This window comes from Cydia amplana, chromosome 9 (assembly GCF_948474715.1).
Source record: "Cydia amplana chromosome 9, ilCydAmpl1.1, whole genome shotgun sequence".
Classification (NCBI taxonomy): Eukaryota; Metazoa; Arthropoda; class Insecta; order Lepidoptera; family Tortricidae; genus Cydia; species Cydia amplana.
In genome coordinates this window covers 13,808,933-13,833,842 of record NC_086077.1, presented here as the reverse complement: position 1 = coordinate 13,833,842, position 24,910 = coordinate 13,808,933, and the positions used below count along the sequence as shown (strand labels likewise).

The following is a 24,910-nucleotide window of genomic DNA, read 5'->3' as shown; positions in this document are numbered from 1 at the left end:
AACGGCAAGATCTCATCCCAGTATTTGCGTGGGTTTTTCTAATTTTATAGCCATAACACATTTCCGGACCGCACCGCGGCTATGGTTATGGCTATAAACAGGCTATAAAATTGAAAGATTCAAATAGGATTTGTATAAACTTAACGCAGTCAAAACGTCACAATGAAATGACATTGACAGATGACAGTTTGACCCTGACCACAAATAATGGTCACGATCGGTTCCTTAAAAGTTATATTCTCTTTAAGAACACTGATATTTACCCAGCGCTATGTCCCATAAGCCAGAAATATCTCCAGTGGAACAGGAAGCTCGTGCGAAGCTACGGGAGAGGTTTCTTCAAGGGATCAGTGAGCTGCGTGGTAAGTTAATAGGTTACCGGCTAATATTCCGCAATAAAATATATAAAAACTGAGCTAGTAACAATTTCTGTTAAATACTAGCTCGTCTATAGGTTAAGCATGAGCGTCGATACCAGCAACATAGTATTGACTAGAATCTTAAATTCATTTTACTCTTTCAAAGATGGGTATTTCATTTACTTTGTTAACTAAGAAAGATTGCTTGTACGTTACGCATTCCGTCCTGGATTGCCTTACTTATCTCGTTTGTTTGATAATATATTTCTCGAAATTAATATCATAAAAAAATACAGAATATTTAGTCTATATTTAGGTAGGTAACTACTACACCCATAAATATTTGAAGTCTATATGAGTTTGATATAATTTAAAAAACTTAAGAGTGAGTTGTAGTTACCCAACTTACCCAAAATATGTAGACTTATGTAATTATGCATGGAATTTTGCTATGACTAAGTGTGGCTTAATTAATATACATCACACAATAGTAAAAGCTGTGTCAATTTCAAGTAATTTTGTTTCTTAGGACAAAGCTGCACAATCCTTACATATGAGCAAACGGAGCTCAATGCAACATTCTCCGGATGGCAGCCCGATGGCACTGAAATGCTGGTCCGGGACTTAAGGACACCGGCCAGTACCATTCCTTCTGCACGTCTGAGAACTCCTGATGTGTTAGCGATACATTTTGATACAGATATACAGCTACCTTAGTTTATAATTAACACTTGGTTCGGGGCTGGGCCGTTTCCAGTACAAAATTAACACACATGTTCTTGGCAGTGAATGTGTTAATATTATATTTTTAAGGTATTGTATGACACTATTAAGAAAACCAAATCAGATCTTTGTCTTATTTATCAGACTGTGGCGAAATGAGCTGGATATGTAATGTCTTATATATCAGACTCTGGCGGTTAAAGGGTTAATAAAGTTTGTATATAACATAAAGGTAAAATTATAAGTATTTTTATTTGCAGTTCCACAAGTTCTATAGAGTTAAATACATGTGCACTTGTCCAGCATGTGCTTTTTGATAAGAATGGTATAAGCATAACAAATGGCATTGTAGTTTTAAAAGTCAAACTTGCATTAATCACAACTAGTGGATAGAAATGGATTTAAAAAAAATTAGAGAAGTTAGTAGGGTGTTGGCGACTGGCTGGCGTGCGACCTCTTTTATATCTTTAATTTTTATACCTACTATTACGTACCCTTATTGGACTTTCTCGTCGTACTTTTTCCTTAGGTTTCTGGGGTTATTTTTTAAAGAAGCTGGTCTCGAAGACGGTCATTTTGCCGTTTTCCTAGAACTTCAAATATTGAAGAAGATTACGTCTTCCGTTTCCTGGCTGGGTTACAATTTTGACACCGAGTTACAGATAGTATAATTTATCGGTGTAGTCTATATGGTCCTCCGATCGCGTTGCAAACTCCGTTCGAGTGTGGGAGCTGTTTTCCCTGGTCCAGTAATAGATTTAATAGCCTATCCAATCTTGCTCTAAGACACCTAGATTACATTTGCCACGAAAGATAAGCGAATACAAAACACGTTACGTATCCGACATCACCATAATCCAATAAGGAGATCCAACGAGCATTCGATCTGTATCAGAGTTAATCTAAATTCATCCGAGTAAGATTGGCAAGTAATCCCTACTTGGGGAGTGCGAGATTCACTTGCGGAACTTTTTCTGCGCAATCAATTGACTATAGGTAAGCGACAGATTTGGTGATACGATAACCTAGAGAAGGTGTTTTACAAATCATGTTTGATACACGTTTTTATCGACGACTGTACTTTTCGATTCGAGACGATTTTGACACCCAAAGTATACCGACTTAACCTCTATTATGGCCTGTGCTAGAAACTTTTCAAGATTTTATCATCTACCTCGTACCTACTATAGTAGTTTATGCAACAGTGATATAATAAGGGTTCTTAAAATTCAAGGGTCGAAGTTACAAAACGAGACGTAGTCGAGTTTTGTAAAAAAAGACCCGAGAATTTTAAGAACCAATTATGAGCTGTTGCATACATTACTTTTTCTATGACAGCTGCAGCAAAAAAAAAAAAAAAAAAAAAAGATTATTAAAAAAAAAAGAGTTATTATTTAAAAAAAATTGAGTTATTATTTAAAAAAAAAAAAGAGTTATTATTGTAAATGAAAACATACCTCTTTCAATCAAGATGATCGGAACTTGTATCTTTAAAAAAAATAAAGCAGTTGTATTATACTCATAAGATGACTGCTAGCAGTCATCTTATGAGTCTATAGACAAAGCATTCAAATGACATTGCTTTAGATATCACTGTCAGTCATTTAATTGACACATTTAAGTGCTGGAGTAGAAAAAAAAAGTTATCTACGGTTTCTATTCTATAAGTAATGTGGAATATTATTATTATACTGTTAAACAAGGCTACGTACTATACAACCTACCAAAGAATACATAGGTACTATTACATATTTAATAGGTTGGGTCAAAAGAATCAAACAAAAAGGAAAATCCATCTAAATAAACATCGACACTTTATTGCCATAACAATAAATCTAACATAGTCCCAAAACTTCCAATAGTACATTATTGTCGAGGTTCGGAAGTAGCTACTTGCTGGCTGAGGATTCGTTTTAAACGGACGACCTTGGGAGTCCGTTTAATTGAATCCGAAGCCAGCAAGTAGCCTTCCAGCCGAGTCATATATAGTGCTTTTCTCAAAAATGGTGCAATAAATAGAAATATTTTACAGAACTTACAGAAGCAACGTTCTAATTATCACAGAAAAATACAACCATTAAAAAAATTTGCTTGCCGCCTTTAAAAAAAAAAGAAGTGTATTTTCTGCTGAAAATACGCCAACCTATTTGAGACACCTAAATAGTCGCGGTACCAACATTAAGCCTGTAACAGACTATCGCACCGCACCGCGACCTTGGAGCGTCGCACCCATAAGTGAGAGCGAGAAACAGATATCCCTTTCTCCCTCTCACTTATGGGTGAAACAGATATCTCTTTCTCGCTCTCACTTATGGGTGAAACAGATATCTCTTTCTCGCTCTCACTTATGGATGCGACGCTCCAAGGTCGCGGTGCGGTGCGATAGTCTGTTATAGGCTTTATAATAATAAGTGCTGATCATCTGTTTGGATGTTTAAGGGACCTATGCGTTCATTTGATATGGCCATTTAAAGTTTTTAAAAGTTTGGAACTCGTTAAATAATGGAATTTGTATGCGACATTGCAGTCCCGAAATCGAGACTGCAATGTTTTTAACTTTTTAATTTTTTGAATGACCATAAACTACGCACTTCGCGACCTATTTTATAACCGGCAACGTCGACTTTGCCGTCCATTTTTGAGAAAAAAGGCATTAACTAGGTACTTACTATTATTTTCAATACTTTGCACTCTTAGCTTTTGCTGTACTTAAATAAGTTCTCGATATCACTTTCCATGTTTCTTCACACGAACGCAGCCCACACCAGCCACGTACTTATAACCGTCCAGGCACTTAGAGGATCCAGGGCAGGTGATGCAGGCCACTACACCTAACGATCTTCTTACTCTTTCCGAAGATCCATTTGGGTTGGAGTCTGTGTGACTGCTAATTTCTTGAGGTCTTTCTTGGGTATTTCTTGAGTAGGCTTCGAGGGTGGGAATGGAAGGATGAGTAAGAGCGGCGGTTAGGGTCATCGCCACTACCAATACGAACAGACAACGCATTTTTCTGGAATATTAATAAAATTTGAAAACATATCAAGTAGGACAATCACCTAACAGTGTTGGTTAACTTGGTTCACACCCCTAAACTAATGCGGGAATGAAAATACAATGATTGTCTTGATAAATACAATTTTATGATTTGTGTTACCTGATTTTACTATTTGTAATTGTAGAATTGTAAATGTTTTGAGGGATTTACGGATACATGGAATTGGAAATAAACGACCAGAGAGAAAGAAACGAAACGATTCGAATAAACTTAACATAAGCAATAAATAAATCTAGAAATCTAGACTAAATTTGCTAATTTTTTCCAAATATTACGGAAAATAATTACCTAAACTAAATAATGTATTTAATCAGTTGAGTCTATAATTTTACTTACATTCTTGGTTGTGTGTTTTCCTTAACGGCTCAGAAGTGCTACTAAACTGGTTTAACAAATATCTAAGCTTTAAGTATTGTCATCAATTAGTTATTCATCAGAGGGGAAAACCGGGGAAACAAGGATTACGCAAATAAATAGTTTAGACCTGGAAATGACGTTGTTATATACCTACTCACAGTGGGTGGGTACCAATTACAGCATATATACTTACTATACTTAGTACCTACTTTTAGCCTTCCAAATGTTTTAAGTGCATCTACCTATTTACGCCTACAGCAAAACTAAGAGGGAGGATTAATCATACAATCAATACTTAGGTACCTGTAAGTATGAATTGTATGTGGGACTGTGGGTATATGTATATTAGGTATCTCAATCTACTCATTTTCATGTCCCAGTTTAGATACATCCTACGCTACATTTGAACTGACTTTTAAAGAGGAAGAAGTTTTATAGGTACAGTCGGCTGCAGAGAAAAGCTACCACCCCTGCCTACAAACTTCTATGCAGGGGTACCTTTTCTCTGCAACTGACTGTACCTACAGAAACCGTAGTCTGAAGAATTTGGACTTTTTCTGTTTTACCGTTAGAATATTAGGTAAGACTAGCTGGATATAAAACTATAAACTTCGTTTCGCTTCGCTTCGCTTCGCTCGTATTGCAGTCGCTGAGTACAGACCATGAATGGTAAATAAGAATAGGTACCTGTAAGTAAAATGTGTCAAATCTTAGCTCAGAGGGATAAATTAGAAAGTCGAATTTGGGTCAATTCTCCGGATTCTCCCAAACTTCCCCCTGCACAAATACAAATCTATATATCTACGATATAGAATGTATGGCCATTGCAGGTAGGTAGCGCTATAGGTATCTGCAATGTACCTAACTTAGTCATCTAATTAATGCAAAAATGGGGAACAAGGAAAAACTCAGTGTGCCCAGTCAGAGCGTGAGGTCACGTTGACTTAATTTTTATAAACGGTGTTATTCATAAACGCCTCGCCTGTCATATAAAGCTATCTATAAGATTAATTAGGCTTAAGAGAATAAGTAGGTATATATTCTGTATCTACCTAAATATTTTACTTAGGATTGACTTTATAGTACGTAGGGCAAAAGCCACCTAGGTATTTTTCTTGTGTTACTTAAGTACTTCGGGAAATTCGAGACGTCTTAGTAAGATTATTCAAGCTATATATATTTGACATGAAATATAACTGTAGGGGCCGAAATTAATACATTCTTTCGTGAGCATTTTTTTTTTTAATTTTACGACACAAGGGTCATTTTCCTGCTTTATTATTCCTTAGGCAGGGTTTACAATAGCGATAGTTTCAAAGCGGGCGAGATGTCCAAAATGATCTTATCACAACTTTATTTCCAAGGGATAATGAGCGTTAATTATTTTGACCACAGCTAGTTCTGCTGCTGACTGTACATGCTATGGATATATCAATCACTACTTTCATGATTTTCATATAATTTTGACTCACGGACCGAAGTTGGTTATTTTTTTGGTCTTTTGGAGCTATTATTGCCGAAAATACCTACTATTTTTTTTTAATTGTTTGGTCAACAAAATAGTGTTTAAACGAGTAGGTTATCACGAACAGTATACACATACCACTTAAAGTACCGGTTAAAGGTAGCGCCGGGCTGAATCGATTGAGCAACAGGTCCGCCGGGCGAGGGTAAACAGGCGTGCGGCGCGCCTAAAAACTTCTACACATTCCGTGGGGAATAGGGTAGGTTGCAATGCACCAACGTAATAAGCTAATAAGTAATAACTTTGCTAAAATTGTATTATTCGGAGGCAGATCGCTGCTGAGTTGCGCTAATCTAGTCGTCAATGTTAAGTTGGTGCTTCATCCGAGTCTATAGTTGTTTTATAAGGGGGCAACCCGGGCAATGTTGTCGTTTAATTCAAAGATAGAACCACGAGTGTAGCGAGTGAGTCAAAAAGTGCAATCTTGAGTGCTGGGAGGGTTTTTAAGGAATGAGGGATAAACATACTTTGCTGCTGAGTGAAAAACACAACGCGAAGAAAATACTATTAAACAATCAATATTCAAAATATGAAACAATAGGTAGGTACATATACATAAGTTAGTTAAATTTATTATACTTATAATAAGAAAATTAACAAATTTACATTAAAAATATATTAAAGTTAACTATAAACTAAATTAAAATTAAACTCAACAAGGCCATAACTCAGTCAAACAACTCGTCCCGCGCCCTTCCAGACGCAAAGGTGCCTATCACGCTCGCCGCATTGCCACGCTGAACTGCGATGGACAGCCTCTGCATCAGGAAAGACCCGGAACGAGGGTCATGACCTCTCTCCCTTAAACGCTGCCGGAACGAGGGTCATGACCTCTCTCCCTTAAACGCTGCAGATACATAAGTATTTAGTACAAGAAAGTAAGACATGTTTCCCCGTACCGATATTTGCTTCTGCGATGAAAGCAATAATAATAACTACATAAACAATGAGCATTAAGTTCTTTTTAGGGTTCCGTAGCCAAATGGCAAAAAACGGAACCCTTATAGATTCGTCATGTCTGTCTGTCTGTCTGTCCGTCTGTCCGTCTGTCCGTCTGTCTGTCCGTCCGTATGTCACAGCCACTTTTCTCCGAAACTATAAGAACTATACTGTTGAAACTTGGTAAGTAAATGTATTCTGTTAACCGCATTAAGATTTTCACACAAAAATAGAAAAAAAACAATAAATTTTTGGGGTTCCCCATACTTCGAACTGAAACTCAAAAAAATTTTTTTCATCAAACCCATACGTGTGGGGTATCTATGGATAGCTCTTCAAAAATGATATTGAGGTTTCTAATATCATTTTTTTCTAAACTGAATAGTTTGCGCGAGAGACACTTCCAAAGTGGTAAAATGTGTGTCCCCCCCCCCTGTAACTTCTAAAATAAGAGAATGATAAAACTAAAAAAAATATATGATGTACATTACCATGTAAACTTCCACCGAAAATTGGTTTGAACGAGATCTAGTAAGTAGTTTTTTTTTAATACGTCATAAATCGCCTAAATACGGAACCCTTCATGAGCGAGTCCGACTCGCACTTGGCCGCTTTTATTTTAAATAATAAATCCGTGCTGAAATGCTCCTTCCTATCCTTGGATGTGGCAATGCGACCGAATTCTTAACCTTTTCGACGCCGTGTCAAACACAAAAGCTGTCACTCAGACGCCACGTCACGGAAGTGTCAAAACTGAAATTGAACTTCATGCATAATATGCACCTAGGTCTATGTTGCTCTGTGGTCTATGACCGATTAATCCGTCTTTGGCGTTGGACCTGCGGTGCGTATATATCGGTCATTGGCGTCCAAAAGGTTAATATCATTTGTATGTTTCGAGAAAGATTTTTCTGCTCTATACAGCATAAACGAATTTTGAAACCCACAATTTTTGACCACACAATATTGAAAGGTTAACACGACCTAAGACAACGTAATAATTTATTTTATGACCTAGCTTAGCGAAGAGCAAAGTCTCCGAATGTAGACCCTAAAATTTTCAAATCAAAGGTCGGGAGCTGCGTCTGGCGCCAACGACTAGGTAATATTTCATTTAACCGGTGACCGCTGCCCTAGACCTGGACCTGTTGTCATTGCTAGACGTCGACTTGCCTCAGAGAACTATATCTTGTACTGTATTGTGTACTAGATGTACAAATTGCGGAAAGATTCCAAACAGTCGAAAAAGTTCTCGGAAACTTCTGGAAAATTCACAGGAAACAAAAGAAAACTTCAATTTGGAAATCAGTGAACGCATATAAAAAAAAGTTTGTCAAAAATGACCTTTTTCTCGCATCCTGTATGTTTTTCCAAAATCTGTAAAAGCCAATCTTCATTAATTTGAAATCGAGGGAAGGTCTTCTTAGACCGTTTTCTCGTAGCAGCACGGGATCTGGTAGCTGCCCTCACTGACCCAAAAAGAAAATCCATCCTGTATATCGTTGTCTGAGCACCCACAACTGGCCACAACACAAGCTTTCTTGAGCTTATATACCGTGGGGCTTAGTCAGGGCCGGATTAAGCATGTCGGGGCCCCTAGGCAGTGCATTGCTCGGGGCCCCCTTATTACAGTCTTTAATTCTGCATACATAAGTTCAGTTGTTCAGTACAGGGAAGTAAGTTTGCGGTTGCGTAACATAGAATTAATATGACTAGAACAACTGTCAATCTTCAAAAGTGCGACCAAAAATGAAATGCAAGTGTGTGCGTAAATTGTCTATGTGAGATCGAAAATAGTGATGTCATGTTACAACATATTAATAATCTGTCGATGTTTGATTGCTTTATCGACTACTTTTTCAAATGTGTTATTTTAAACGTTAAAATTCTACGACATTATGACGTATAAATAACACTTGCACTGCGTGTACTATCAAAATCGTTGCAGACTTATCTTAATGTAACTCTTACTGTGTTGGAAAGTGAAGTTTAAATTTACCGCTAAACATGAGCACCTTCAAAAAGGTATAACAATCGTTATTATTTGAAGTCGGTTATAAAAGCTAATATCTTAATGATGTCTTGTGAAGAAATAATTACATAGCTATTAATATACCGACAAGTTATCGATACTGTCATATGAACATTTTGTCAAGCCCTAGCGTAAAGTAACAGGTTATGTTTTTACACAAAATATTTTAAATTATAGACTAATATGATAAAATATTAGCACACAAAGGAAGAAAAACTTATAATAAACTTTTTCTACTCCAGCACTTAAATGTGTCAATTAAATGACTGACAGTGATATCTGTTAAATTTGGGAATGGTGTCTAAAGGAAACGCCCGTTTGGTTGACAGATTTATTCCAACTGACCATCGCAAGATTATGCATCTACCTACATATAAGTAACCATACAGAACACCTCCACCTTTAATTTATACCAATGAACACTTATAACTATTAATGCGTATAGCTACACTTAGGGCGCATTACATAATCGCCGTTTACTAAAACTTGCACGACCCTATAAACGAGTATAACGATACCTTAACTGTATTGATAAGGAAAACTTTTTAATAATTAAATATAACCTATCTTATTACATAAGCGATAGCTACTGTTACATATACATACATTAGTTACTAAGATAAGTATTATTTTAAATTCCATCTCAGTGGCTTACTAGGTATATCATATACCCAAGAGGTATTTATATAGGTACTAATACAAAATTGTGATCTTAAACACTAAACCCTTATCTAATTAAGTATTACTGATAACAAAGAGATCTTCAAACCCGAATCTAAACGGGGGCTTGCGGGGTCTAGGTACCCTGGGCGCATTGACAGGACTGCCAGAAGGCAATTGGGCCCCAGACCTAGATGATTGTTCAGGTGACTTGTTGGGCGTTCTATCGGTACATGGAGCCGCTGTGTGCGCGGTTGGGGACGCAGCCGAAACCGCCGCCGCTACCGGCTCGGCGCTACGCTCACGCTCGTGCTCATCGCCACTGCCGGGCCGGCTCATCTCATCACTTGGCTCCTCAACGTCCGGCCGGGCAACCAACTCGTCATTACCAGGAAACACCAGCGAATTGCGCTTAGCTACACTACCTCCCCCGTTATTTAGCGTTACCCTCCTGCTCTTCAATTGATCGATATGCCTATGAATCCCGGTTCCATTGTCAGTGTCTACAATATAATCAGTATCTCCGCGCCTATCTCGTACAGTGCCGGGCATCCACTTATCGTCACCGCGATACTGTCGTACCCAGACGGGATCGCCGGCGCGCAGCTCGCGCTCGACGCCGCCCGCCGCGCGCCTTTGCCGCTCCTGTGCCGCTCGGACATGATCCCCACGATCCGGTCTTAAGCAATCTAACCTAGTTCGCAGCGAACGTCCCTGCAACAGTTTCGCAGGACTCTCTCCTGTCGCGGTATGTTCGGTATTTCGATATTGCAAAAGAAATCTACACAGTGCGGTCTCCGCGTCTAAATGTTCTTTAAAAGATTTTATAATTACCGCTTTGCATATTTTTACTGCGCTCTCGGCGGCTCCGTTGGAAGCCGGGTGGTACGGCGCCGAGAGTACTTGATCTACGCCATTCGATGATAGGAAATTTTTAAATTCTGTACTCGAATACGGAGGCCCATTGTCACTAACTACTTGTTTCGGAATGCCGAATCTAGACCATAATTCCCTAAGCACACGTATTACCGCAGCCGCTGAAGTGCCATTCATCCCTATAGCTTCGATCCACTTTGAGTAGGCATCTACAACGATTAGATATGTTTTCCCCCGGATCGGACCGAGGAAATCGAGATGTATCCTAGTCCACGGCCTGTCCGGCCACGCCCACAAGCGCGGCGCGTGCGCCGGCGGCGCGCTAGACGCGGCGGCGCACACGCCGCACTCGCGGCATTGCGCCTCGATGGCCTCGTCAAGTCCGGGCCACCATACGTAGCCCCGCGCTAAGCTTTTTGTCTTCACAATGCCCATGTGAGCTTCATGAAGTTCCTGTAATACTTTGTCCCTACATGTTATTGGGATGACCACTCGGTGACCCCATAAGATACAACCTAATTCCGTATATAATTCATTTTTCCTATTAAAGTAAGGACTTAACTCTCTAATTTCGCATTCTGCCGGCCAACCGTCTTTAATGTAACCTAAAACTCTGCTTAAAATCGGATCCGAGGCCGTTGAGGTTTTCAATTTATTATAATCTAACAATAAAGCGTCCGCGGCAAAATGCAGATAGGTCTGTTCAGGTATCTGGCCCGCCTCCTCCACCGCTTCATCTTTGTATGATTTAATTAACCTAGAAAGAGCGTCCGCCGTATTTTTCTCGGTCGAAATGTACTCGATATCGAAATCGTAAGCTGAAAGCACTATCGCCCAACGCTGTAGTCGGCTCGCGGCGGTAACCGGCACTCCGCTGTTTGGGCCAAAAATACTCACCAGGGGCTTGTGGTCCGTACGCAGTGTAAACCTACGACCATAAAGGTACTGGTGAAACTTACTCACGGCAAACACGATTGCTAGTGCCTCCTTATGTATTTGACTGTAATGCAACTCGTGTGCAGTTAGCGACCGCGAGGCATAGGCCACGACGCGTTCGGTGCCGTCGGGCGCGCGCCGTGCTAGCACGGCCCCGAGGCCGTGCGAACTCGCGTCACAGGTAACAACCGATTGTTGTGAAATATCAAAATGCACTAGCACGTCCGTGCTGACCAGTAACCTCTTAACCTGTCTAAAAGCTGCCTCCTGCTCCTTACCCCAACGCCAATGTACCCCTTTTTTTACTAGCTGGTACAGTGGATGCAAATATGAACTCAAGTTGCGAACGAATTTACCATAAAAATTTACCATTCCTAAAAACGAACGCAATTCGGCCACGTTTTTGGGAGCACTCATTTCTACTATGGGTTTTATTTTCTCCGGGTCTACACTCACGCCCTGCTTATCGACCTTAAATCCCAGGAAGGTAACTTTATCGGCCAGGAATACGCATTTACTCTTTTTTAATTTTAACCCACAATTTTCTAATCGACTAAATACCTCATTTATTGTTTTTAAATGCGCGTCTAAGTCCGACCCTGTAATTAAGATATCATCTAAAAAATTAAGTACGTTCGGAATTCCCTGTAGAACAGATTGCATCATTTTTTGGAAAATCCCTGGGCTGGACGAGAGCCCGTACACTAATCGATTATATTTAAATAATCCGCGGTGAGTATTTATCACCGTATAACACTTTGACGCCTCGTCTAGTTCATACTGATTGTAGGCATGCGATAAATCTAACTTCGTAAAATATGAGTTGTTGCTTAAATTTGTAAACAAGTCCTCAATTTTTGGAACCGGGTACCCAGGGGCGTATTTACCCTAGGGCCAAGGGGGCCATGGCCCGGGGCGGCAGGCCTCGGGGGGGCGGCGAAGCCGCCCCCTCGCGGCTTTTTCTGGGCGCCTTTTATAATCAAACTTAGCTATATTTTTTATTAATTGACATTTAAATTAATAAACAAACGAACGCTTCAAACCCCACCAATTGCTTAAAATATCTACCAACAAGTACCTAAATTAAGGAACATTTTCGTTCAAGAAGTATTAGTATAGTATTAGTATGGTAGAAATTCTTAAAAGTAAAATAATTAATTTTGCGTGATGATCTGTGTATTTTTTGAGTTCATTATTTTAATTTTTTTATTATTATTTTATTTGATACACTAGCAGCTCTTGGAGCTGATGCGGGTATATCGAAGCACTTGTATTTTATTTTATTTTGCACTTTTTAAAGTTCTAAAATGTGTATCCAGTCTATTTTTGAAAGTGTTGACCGATGGTGCACTAACAACAGTTTCTGGTAGAGAGTTCCACACATTTACCACACGATTCGGTAAGAAGTGTTTTCTAGGATTACTAGCACACGGAGGTTTGACAAGTTTTTTGGAGTGTCCTCTTAACCTTACATTCTGGCTTGATGTGTATAGGTCTATAATATTAGGAACATTGTAGTGTCCAGACAAGATTTTGTATGTCTCGATAAGATCGCCTCGCTTCCTTCGGTCCTCCAATGTTGTAAGACCTAATTCCTGAAGCCGTTCTTCGTATGGCTTGTCTTTCAATGAAATAACCATTTTGGTTGCTCTTCGCTGAACTTTCTCCAGCAATGTGATGTCCTTTTTAAAGTAGGGGGACCATATCTGAAAAGCATACTCAAGTAAAGGACGAAGGTATGACTTATATATTCTAACTAGCTTCTGCCCGCAGCTTCGCACGCGCAGGAGAGTTTTTTTAATTGTACCCCCATTTCACCCCTTTAGGGGATGAATTTTGAAAAATCTTTTCTTAGTGGACCCTTAGACCTTATAAGGAACCTACTTGCCAAATTTGGACTTTCTAGTCCCAGCGGTTTGGGATGTGCGTTGATTTAAGTCAGTCAGTCAGGTCTTTCACGTTTATATATGTAGATAAATAGGTCCTTAGTAATTACATGGAATGCTTTCCGGATCATAAATATACAGCATAGAATTTGCTCTCTTGGTAATTTTGGTTATATGCGTGTCCCATTTCAAATTATGTGAAATAGTGATACCCAGGTCTCTTTGACTAGCTACAGCTTGGAGGGGAACAGAGAATTGTACAATACCTAAAATATAGTATTTTATTAGTTTTTATCAAATCTTAAACTTTATTTTTATTAATTAGTTATTAAGAACTCATACTCGTACGTGGTTTGAAACGATGCGGTCTGAAGTTTTTCGGGGGTCTATTATAAACCGTGAATATACCGTTGAATGTGGTTTTAACATTTTTTTGTCTGTTTCTTTTTGCTAACAGTGTGAAAGGGACAGAGATAATAGAACCCAAGTATTTCGAACTTGTATTTAACCCCGCATGTTGAAATGACATTTGACTATAAAGTCACTTGAACGTCATTTTGTCTCACTCAGTGAGCAAAATCGCATTTTGCTCACTGTTTTTAAGAAGCAAAGTACCCTTGTTCGAGCTGCTGAGGTGAAAATACTTTTTTCTACTCCCGTACTTTTATTTGTCATTTAAAGGGTCGTGCACACACCTAACACACCTTTAAAACCCTACCTTATAGTTGTCAAGACATGTCTTTAGTCTATTCCCCAAAAAAGAATTTGTGCATACACGCAGTATCTTTTTGGCGATTTTACGATACTTCGTGTAATGACCACTTAAAAAATATTGAATGAAATACAGTGTTGCCAACCTTATTTTAAATGTCACCTCTGACAAATAAGTGAACCACAGACATGTTTTTTTTAATTTCATTCATTCATTCATTCTTTTCCCGCCCGTACCCTCCATTTTTGCTACTTGTTGAATTAAAAATATTTGTTAAATTTACAATTTTATTTCAAAGTAAGTGCTTGGTCGTAGAAAAAGTATTGTATGCAACGTTGTTTAACTGAGTCAAAAAATACTCGTGGCGCCTTTATTAACAATTTTCGGCTTCGCCTCAAATTGTTACTCACGCCATTCGCCTTTTTTGACCTCTCTTAAACAACAGTTGCATAAAATACTATATCGTCACTGATGAAGGGGGGCGGCAAATCAAAATGGCCCGGGGCGCCAAATTTGTAAATACGCCTCTGCGGGTACCTATCGACCAATAACGCTTTATTCAAGGTAATCTTATAATCAGCGCATACCCTTATACCGCCGTCTGCTTTCCTGGCAATGACAAGAGGAGTGGCCCAGTCGGAGTGGTCGACTGGCTCGATGACGCCAGCCGCCAGCATAGCGTCCAGCTCGGCGTCGAGGCGCGCGCGCAGCGCGTACGGCAGGGGCCGCGCGCGGCAGAATATCGGCTGAGCTCCCTCGCGCACACACAGCGACGCCCTGCCTCCGGTGTACCGGCCCAACGTCTCCTCGAATAACGGCTTATGCCTGGAAAGTACATCCGAAATTATAGCCTCCTTATCCATCGACTTGACGACAGACCCGTCGTTTATATTAAAATTGTACACCTTAAAAGGTGGTATATTTATGCCTAGCTCGGCGAGCCATTGACGGCCTAACAAACTAGTACAACCATTATTAATTACATACAAATCCAAGTTTTTCTTCTTATTCTCGTAAACTACGTCTACTTCAAGATAACCTAGAGGCCGGATACCCGAACCATCATAAAACTTAAGTAAAAGTTGACACGGGTGCAAAGTACAGTAAGCAAAATATTTATAGTAGGTTGTACTACTTATACATGATATTGCTGATCCCGTGTCCACCTCCATCGTCAAAACCTGATCATTTACAAGGATAGGAATACACACCGGCTTGTACTGGTTCAACGACATCAAATTCATAATTGCTTCGCCGTCCCTTCCACGCTCGCCTTCCATGAAGTCTTCCTGGTCCGCCTCCGCGTCCCGACCTTGCACCCAATGCAAGCCGGACCTGGCACCACCACCTCGGCCGCTCCAGCCCCCGCGCCATGACCGCCCGCGATTGGCCGGTCCGCGGCCTCCATTGCCACGCCGATTAGCCCCAAAAGGGCTTCCGAAACTGCTGCCACGCATGACTTGCGGGCACATCCTACGCAAATGCCCCTTAATTTTGCACACGTCACACACGTATTGACTAAACTTGCACTCCGTTTGTCGATGATGAGGGTCGCCGCACGACTCGCATAAACCACGACCTGCGCTGACCGGTTGAATCTTATGCACTGTTTTTACATCGTTCCGCTCGCTATAATTATCCTTATCTCCGATTGCATGTGAATCCCGCTCGGCCGCCTCCAGCGTAGTAGCAATCGTAACCGCCTTATTATAAGTCAGTTTTTCCTCTGCAAATAATCGCTGTCTAACAAAATCACTACTTACGCCACAAACGAATTGGTCTCTCATATTATCGTCCAGATTAGTACCAAAATCACAATACTTGGATGCTTTCTTCAATTCTGCCATAAAATTAGCCACTGATTGTCCGTTACTTTGCCGACATTGACGGAATTTAAATCTTTCGGCGACTACCGACGGTTTCGGTTGTAAATAATTAGCCATTACTTTAACCACTTCGTCGTACTTGCAATCACACGGTTTTTTCGGGCTGCATAAGTTGACCATCAGCTCGTACGCGGAGTCCCCTATACAGCTGATCAGCGTCGGCAGCTTCTTGGTGTCTTCCACATTGTTCACCAAAAAGTACATATCCAACCGATCACAATAAGTTTGCCAATTTCCACCATCCATCTCGAAGCACGCGACTTTTCCCACAGTTTTAGCCATCTTCCTCGCAAAAACACTTTTTATCCCATCCTCGTCGCCAATGTTAAATTTGGGAATGGTGTCTAAAGGAAACGCCCGTTTGGTTGACAGATTTATTCCAACTGACCATCGCAAGATTATGCATCTACCTACATATAAGTAACCATACAGAACAATATCTAAAGCAATGTCATTTGAATGCTTTGTCTATAGGCTCATAAGATGACTGCTAGCAGTCATCTTATGAGTATAATACAACTGCTTTATTTTTTTTAAAGATACAAGTTCCGATCATCTTGATTGAAAGAGGTATGTTTTCATTTACAATAATAACTCTTTTTTTTTTTAATAATAACTCTTTTTTTTTAAATAATAACTCAATTTTTTTTAAATAATAACTCTTTTTTTTTAATAATAACTCTTTTTTTTTAATATTTTTTTTTTTTTGCTGCAGCTGTCATAGAAAAAGTAATGTATGCAACAGCTCATAATTGGTTCTTAAAATTCTCGGGTCTTTTTTTACAAAACTCGACTACGTCTCGTTTTGTAACTTCGACCCTTGAATTTTAAGAACCCTTATTATATCACTGTTGCATAAACTACTATTATAAACCGGCTTCTTACACTTTTTACGCTGTTAATTTGACAAAATATCGTTATGAAAATTTCGCTAGGAATATCATAAATCCTCTGAAATTTGTGTTTGCTTGGATTATTTGGCACTGTAACACTGAAATCCGGCACACTACAAGACGCAATCTTCACTGAATTACTTTATTTAATACTTTTCGTCCTAATCCGTGTATATTTTTCAATTTGAAAATTACTGTGATACGCTCTTGGCCGTCCGCGGCCGTCGTCAAAGTCAAAAGTGGTCACGTTTTCTCATTGGTAGTCTGACTCTTTCGCACTCATGGTATGTTCATATACGTGATGGCTTCCCTTTCGCACACTTCAGCTGTCTGTCAAGCGCGAGCGCGAAAATGACAAGTCTGTGTTGCGTAATGAGAACCTTCAGGTGTCGGTTGAGCCGATCCGAACAATTCCGAACATGCCGAACGATGTCTTTTTCGCTCTTGCGTGGACATAAATGTTTTTTAAGTTTTTACCGATTCCTCCTTGCGTCCAGTGTGGGGAGAGCTCTTTTTTTCTCAATAAGTAGTTAAATATTTTGCGAGGCTGAACAGCGATTGTCCGACCATACAGGCCACATGATTAAAATTAACCTAATAATAAATATTTTACATGTGTTTAAATGATTATTCATTAACCAGTTAAACTAGCATGTAAGTACAGGGTAAATCGGAAAAGTAATAAAAATCGCGATCGCAGCGAGCGCGAAATTTTTTGTGAAAAAATTGTGAAAGCGTGTTAAAAAAGCCTAAAAATCTGAAGTTACCCAGTGAGGCGAGCTTTCATGCGAGGTCAAAGCCGTGCTTCAGGATAAGCTCAGCTAGATCACAGACGCCAACCAATGTCCATTGTATTAAAAAGCGAGACCGCAGGCCGAGTTTGGCGCAGCGAGGCCAAAGGCTAAGCTGAAGAAGAGATTTGGTAGAGGAACCAAAAATTGAGGTAAAAAGTGAGGCTGAAGGTCGAGCTCAGCAATCTCCACATACTTAACAAGCCCGAAGCATACTTATAACCAGCGAGGTGAGCTTTCATGCGAGGCAAAAGGCTAAGCTTCTGAAATCAATGTTTATATTTGTTAAAAAGCTACGCCGAAGGTCAAGCTGTAAGAAAGCAGCGCTCTGCTACGAACCAATCGTCAAATGTTACTCAACAATAATATATGTGTCATACAAGAGTTACTCGGAGGGCCGAAGTTTCATTAATGAGGTTTTAGGCCCTCGGGAGCCTGAAATTCGAGCTCGATTTACTGACTTTAAAAGCAATAAAATAACATAATTTACATAATCATATGATGATTGTGTGTCTGAGAAACTTATATTGGACATTAGGTATAAGTCTAGGTACCATAAAAAAATATTTATGAATTTTGGCCATATGAAACACATTTTTTTTTGGCGCGCGCGGAGCCGCCGGGGCCCCCGAACCGAGGCGGGGCCCCCTAGCCGAGGCGGGGCCCATAGGCAGTTGCCTACTCTGCCTTAGGGTTAATCCGGCCCTGGGCTTAGTCAATTTGTGTAAAAATGTCCTATAATCGGGCTATAATATTTATTTTATTTATTTACTTTATTAAGTATATTGGTTCTTTTAACCATTCTTCAACTCCTTATTAATTTTCACTGGAGATTAGGAGGCCACTAAAGAGAAAATAAGCACTCAACGGACACTATTGGTGACCGAACCATGAGGCGAGTGGTCCGTAAGCGATAGAAATAACCCTGTGGTTTTTGTTCTTACGCTCTATTAGTCTTTGTCACACTAATTAATTGCTATCGATTTCTATTTCATCTGTGAAAGGCTATATTAATTCAAGGGCCATTTGGAATAAGAGACGTTGATATTATTAGTCAGTGTATTTATTGAGTTAAATGAGAGATTCCGTAACAAAAGTTGGCAACATGTAAAACTTAACGTCACAATTTTACGTACACGTGTTTGAAATCTCAAGTCACTATCTCCTAAGTGTAAGGCCTGAGTAGACGCACGAAGCGGAGCGTTCGGCGGGGCGTGCAGCGTGGCGTCGGGGTCAGGAGTAATTTGAGCAGCGTGCACTAAGGCCGCTCCTATACGTTTGCATTTGTTTAACATGCACGCCGCACGCCCCGCCCCGCTGCACGCCCAACTCGAGTGTCCACTCAGGCCTTACACTAATGGTTGGTGCAGACGACAAGCGCCCTTATGTGTGAAATAATAAGGGCCGGTTATCCGCAGCGAGGGCCGCAGCAGCTGGCACAAAGTCCGCTTTTGCAGCCCCCTATGCAGCCATGGCCGCAGCTGTAGTAGGATCCGGCGCAGCCGCCTCGGGATCTATGACAAACATTTATAACATTTATTTTATCTTTATTGTACAGTCGGCAGCGATGCCACGAGACGCCGTCGCTCAAAATACGCTAGTGTTGGGGGTCTAATATTACTAACCCGTGTATGACGCCCCGGTCCCCGCAAGGCGAGCAGCAGTTAGCCCCGAACGAGTGTACGCAACAGGGGCCCGTCCCGCAATCCATGCGGCTGCCGCAGCCTCCGCAGGGGCTGCACATGTTGCCTTGGCAACCGAGACAGCAGTTCCGGACTGGCATTTTGAAGTAAAGGACTGGTACTGAAAAGAAACCTACGATTACCTGTTTGAGAAAGGAAAGCCTGAAACTAAAAGCAATAAAGCTATTACAGGTACATTTTTCGGCGGAGGCTGTTGGTGGTGGAGTGAAAAATACACATATTTGCTCGACAATACTTCGCATTTCGACAAAGAAAACATGAAATGTTGTTTCTCTTACTTACCTTGAATTTATTTTGAAAATAAATTATGTTTTTATTTTTTTTGTTTTTATGGTTTTCTATAAAAATAGAATGGAAAACAAATGATTTTAATGTGTCAAAACCATAGATGAGATCATAGATAGGAAGCGATAGAAGATTGCATAGAAGACTAGCTATGATACCTGCCTAGATAAACCTCTATAGTAAAATCTCGTGCTGGCACATGGTTGTATTTGGCAAATATTTGTGTTGCATCCCTTTTCTTTTGTGTATCTAAGGAAAGAGATGCAACACGAATATTTGGCAAATACAGCCATGTCAAGATTTTGGAGTGCCAGCGTTGAACAGAACAAGATCGCAATAAATCTCAATCAGAACCTTGATGCCTTTATACCGAGATATAACCTCTAATAAACATACTTATAGTAAACTGGCCGAATTGTCAACTTGTAAACTCATCTTGACACTGATTGATCAGTTTAAATTTTTAGTAAAATCCAAAAAACCGTCAAAATAACAAAAATATATAAAAAATAGTAAAATTTGAATAAACCCAAGCAATTTCCGAACAATCTCAAGATGCCCACACAGTACGGCTGTTATCGCGACTTCACGATTGGAACTTTCGCCCGCTGCCCTGGAGGCTGCGACCGAGTGTGCTGTAGGGGCTGCGCCCCCTGTGTAGGGGGCTGCTGTTGCTGTCCCGTGGGGCCTTGCTGTAACTTCCATACTGGAGAAGTTTCCTGAAGGCACTTCCAGCGTCTGAGTTCTGCGACTGGTACTATATTGTTGCTGTTCTTTGTTGATTTATTCTGTATTTGTGTCAATAAAATTTTGAAAAAGCTGTAGTAAGCATTTTAATCAACATTATGCTGTGCGACCGACCCTTATAATGTTCAAGAAATTGTGTAGTGTGTACTGGGTAGTCAGTCAGTAGTCAGACCTTATCGAAACAAGAAGCGATTTAGTTAATAATAATTGTCGCTCTACATTTGCTTTTATTGCTTAACACTTGTTCTCAAATAAATTTATTTTCAATAAATTAAAACTATGTCTTTTATGAGTAACTAATATCGGGGTAACCGAAGACAATAATTATTCTTATCAATCATTCAAAATAATAATGTACCTTTAACCTTTTCGACGCCGTGTCAAACACAAAAGCTGTCAAGCTGACGCCACGTCACCGAAGTGTCAAAACTGAAATTGAACTTTATGCATATGCACGTAGGTCTATGTTGCTCTGTGATATGTGACCGATTAATCGGTCTTTGGCGTTGAACCTACGGTGCGGATATATCGGTCATTGGCGTCCAAAAGGTTAAAGTCATAATATTCAGTTATTAAACTTATACTTTTAACCAACTTTCTTAAAGTATGCGGATACTAATTGATCTTCTTAATTAAATATCGGAAAACTCCATTTAAAGTTTGTAATTTTTTGCCGATATCTGGGGGCACGGCAGTGCCCCCGCCAAGTCGAGCGCGAAGCAAACACTGCCGTACCATCCTTTACTGGAACCATTTCGACGCATTTTCAGGCCCCTATTTGAGAACCTCTGGATAAGACCAGAACGCAGAAATTTTCGTCATCCAGTAAGCTATAATCATATACTTAAAATGCAAAATTTCAAGTCTGTAGGTCATTTAGTTCCGAAGTTAAGCGAAAGCAAAGTTTCGCATTTATGACACTCATTCATTCACTCACTCATGATCATCAGAATAAAATTAGTACTTCCCATAAACTCAGAGAGCTGAAATTTGGTACAGAGTTAGGGTTTAACGGCCACATATAGGGTAAATCTAAAAATATTGCAATATCAGTCACGTTTTAAATATCTGAGAACTGCATAAGTAAGTTTGTAATCCCATATAAATATATGATATTACAAAGTTACTGTTGCAGTTCCTACAAATAGTAGGTAAAGTAAAGGTACACTACGATGCACGATGTGAGTATGAATGGAGATATGTTTAGTTATGATATGTGTATACATAGTATGGGTATGAGTACCCGAAAAGAAGGACTGCCTACAAAAAGAGATGAGATCCCATCAAAAACATTACATGTAAAAAGGTGCAAGTCTCGCAACACTTAAATTACTACAAAAAAGTTTTGAGATGTAATGTGAAACCAAGTCGGTTATTTTAATCAGTGCCAGGGGGTGATAAAACCGTATCAATAAGATATCTTTAATTTGTAATACATATAATGACTTGGCAATCGCACATAATGCTTTACTCGTACCGTACTCGTAAATATGTGTAATGCTCAAACTGCAATTAGCGCTAGCGTTATGTTCAATTAGAATTATTTTTAATAGGTGACGATGATTCTTTTGTCATTATGCAGCCGTGCGATGGCCAAGGCATTATACGTATTACATGTAATGTTTTTGATGGTTCTATAATTCAATCGGCCCTGTGGATAGATAATCAAACTTTGTATCTTTGGCAGGCGCTGATTGGATTGTTATCATAACTGACTGCTTGACTAAATTTAAAATTCAATCCTCTCTAATGTCTCTAATATCGCTCTAATGAGATATCCAAAACATTTCATTCATCTGTTCTGGTGTAGGATTCGGCAGATTCCCACGGCTTGAGTTTTATAATTCCTCTGAGCATACGCCCAGTAGGTACCTATGTACACGATACTTTAAAAGTGACTCAAAGAAGGACGTTAAGCGATTTCTCTTGTGTGTTTTGTGAAGTTTGCGACAAAATGAGACAAGTTGCAGCAGTGGCTGTGACAAGCGGCTTGGGGAGACTTGGGATTAATTATAGTTACAAGTTGGCCCAAAATAACGCCTTAACTTACTACGAGACATTCGTTGGGAAACTGCGATATTATCTTATTGTTTGTAAACACCTTGCTTTTTGAATAGTTATAGTTTATTCATTTTAAAGGGCCTATTGATTAGTTCGCCGGACGATATCAGCCTGTCAGTTAAACGCACAAAATTGACAGTTCCGAACAACTGATAGGCTGATATCGTCCGGCGGACTGGTAATCAGTGGGCCCCTTAAAACCAACAAGACCTAGTCGTAAGTGACCCTGCCTGCGAAGTAGGGGTCAAGCTTCCTGAGTTATGGATATTATCTAATATATGGATATTATCTTTATAAGCTATTTTACCGTATGTAAGTGAGTATTGGGTTCAGAAGGTACGGTAAATAAATTAAAAGATGCGTGTTCAGTAGTAGGTGTTTACTACTACACTAATCTTATGCGCCGAGCGCAGTCGGCTTTAACTTATTCTATACCTATATAGGTACTACGGATACATATGTTATGGACCATAACTTATGGTAGTGGCGGGGAGATTCGCCACACTATGTATATCGTCTACCCATAGTACAAGCTTTGTATAACTAGGCCAATCCGTGTAAAGCGTTTTCACATATAGGGATCTGTGCAAACATTTTGTTTTGAGCAAATGTTTGCGGTTTCCATTTACTATTGGAGCAAGTGGTTCCATTACCGAACTAACGAATGATTGCTCGCTCAGAACACTACGTGAAAACGCGGCTTAAGATTTTCCAAAAATATTTATTCGGTACTTACATATTATGAATAAAACTAGATAACTTATACACATGTTCATATAAAATTATGCCTGCATAAATACAAGGTACATATCAGCAGCCGTTTTTCATCCATAACTATACCTATACAAGCAATTGAGCCAGAGTTGCCTCTGTTTTTTTTTTAAGAGTATAATTAGACCACTAGTCTAAAATTTTGCCTGTCGAATATTAAAAGTGCGCATTGGGTCACGAAAATTATATAAAATCATTAAGTCTCGTGCTGCTTACAATTGCTGCTGGGAAATTCCAATTTAAACATAGTTATCTGGGACCGTTATCTTGGATAAAGTAAAGATTCCACGATCAAATGACACACTGAGGAGACATTTTAAAAGTAAATTTCAATGAACTGAAAGCGATATAGGTATATATAATATAGATACCTATAACCGTTATTTTAAGAACCGCAAGTGGATAACAAAGTCAAATGTACCAAGTAAACAATATTTTATATAAAGTATTAAATATTGGTATAGTCCGGAATAGTTGTTTACAACTACTTCCCCCGAAAACAATGTAAAACTAACGCAAGGTTTTTACGAGCCAACAGGAGTGGTCATTTCTCCATACAAACGTACTCGACTGTTTCCTCCGTGGGTTTTGAAGCTAGAGCAATGATTTTTTCAACACAGATTACCTAATATTGTCAATATCTGTGTCGGACCGTTTTGCTTTTTTTGATATTTTTGTTTTTTAAGGCGCTAGAGCCCTTCAAAAATGGCCAAAATTGCCTAATTGACTATGCCGCAATGAGAGGCGTGGTATTCAAAACTGATATCAATTAGCTAAAAAATCAAAACGTTCCGACACAGATAATTTCATAATCATTTAGTTTTCCAAATTTGGTTACGATTGGTTAAGTTTTGGAGGAGGAAACAGTCGAGTACGAAACCTCGATTTTTGAGATTTTTACGCAGGATTTTTCGCCTTGTCCTTATCGCACTACTTTTAGGACCCGCTTCCGTTAGCGAGACGGGTATATTTACCTAAAATATTTAAATTTCAGCTCCTGTTTCGTCTTAACCTTTTCCACGCCGTGTCAAACACAAAAGCTGTCTCTCATACGCCACATCATTGAAGTGTCAAAACTGAAGTTGAACTTTATGTATATGCACGTAGGTCGATGTTGCTCTGTGGTCTGTGACCGATTAATCGGTCTTTGGCGTTGAACCTACGGTGCGGATATATCAGTCATTGGCGTCCAAAAGGTTAAACAACTTGGAGCCGTATTCTGAATTGTCTAGTTACTGGGTCAATAGCTTGAGTTGTATATTCCAAAATAGTGCAATTCGCTCGTACGTAGATACCTACACAGTAGTATACACTAGTGCGAGCGAAAATTATAGAAAGTAAGTAAGACGTTAGTGAATATGTCCGTTTTGATACTGTCAGTGACTCATAGTAAGGCTACCTACTTAATTACCCCGGTATTCGGAAAACAAGATCCGTTCTAGAGAAGAGAACGATTAAAATGGTGTTACGAGTGTTACGACCGTTCACGCATACGCGGATTTAATATTGTCTTGGCACTGAAATGTAAACTTCAGGAAAGAGTTACAGTTTTAAATAGAATAGAATTTAATTACTTATGTGTCTTGACTTTAAAGCCCAACGTTCATCTTCTGGGAGTGGTTTATCTTTAGGGGCCACAACCCTACAAAAATAATTACATTTTCATAATTTTAACTTTTTATTTTATAAAATCTTATACCTAATGTTAATGTA

General features: G+C 39.5%; 3 protein-coding genes across 3 annotated transcripts; 1 reads left to right on the top strand and 2 right to left on the bottom strand.

Annotated features, from left to right (window-relative positions):
• Window positions 1-220: 220 nt before the first annotated feature.
• Window positions 221-1,399, top strand: LOC134650852 (gem-associated protein 7-like). The gene is made up of 4 exons (XM_063505784.1): window positions 221-362; window positions 889-1,075; window positions 1,146-1,212; window positions 1,343-1,399. The coding sequence occupies exons 1-4, from the start codon at window positions 272-274 to the stop codon at window positions 1,397-1,399; spliced, it is 402 nt and encodes a 133-aa protein (XP_063361854.1). The 5' UTR covers window positions 221-271.
• Window positions 1,400-9,725: 8,326 nt separating this feature from the next.
• LOC134650851 (uncharacterized protein K02A2.6-like) lies at window positions 9,726-10,961 on the bottom strand. The gene has a single exon (XM_063505783.1). The coding sequence runs from the start codon at window positions 10,959-10,961 to the stop codon at window positions 9,726-9,728; it is 1,236 nt and encodes a 411-aa protein (XP_063361853.1).
• Window positions 10,962-19,024: 8,063 nt separating this feature from the next.
• On the bottom strand, window positions 19,025-19,467 carry LOC134650732 (keratin, ultra high-sulfur matrix protein-like). The gene is made up of 2 exons (XM_063505663.1): window positions 19,256-19,467; window positions 19,025-19,144 (listed from the first exon to the last, which is right to left on the bottom strand). The coding sequence occupies exons 1-2, from the start codon at window positions 19,411-19,413 to the stop codon at window positions 19,039-19,041; spliced, it is 264 nt and encodes an 87-aa protein (XP_063361733.1). The 5' UTR covers window positions 19,414-19,467; the 3' UTR covers window positions 19,025-19,038.
• Between the last annotated feature and the right edge of the window lie 5,443 nt (window positions 19,468-24,910).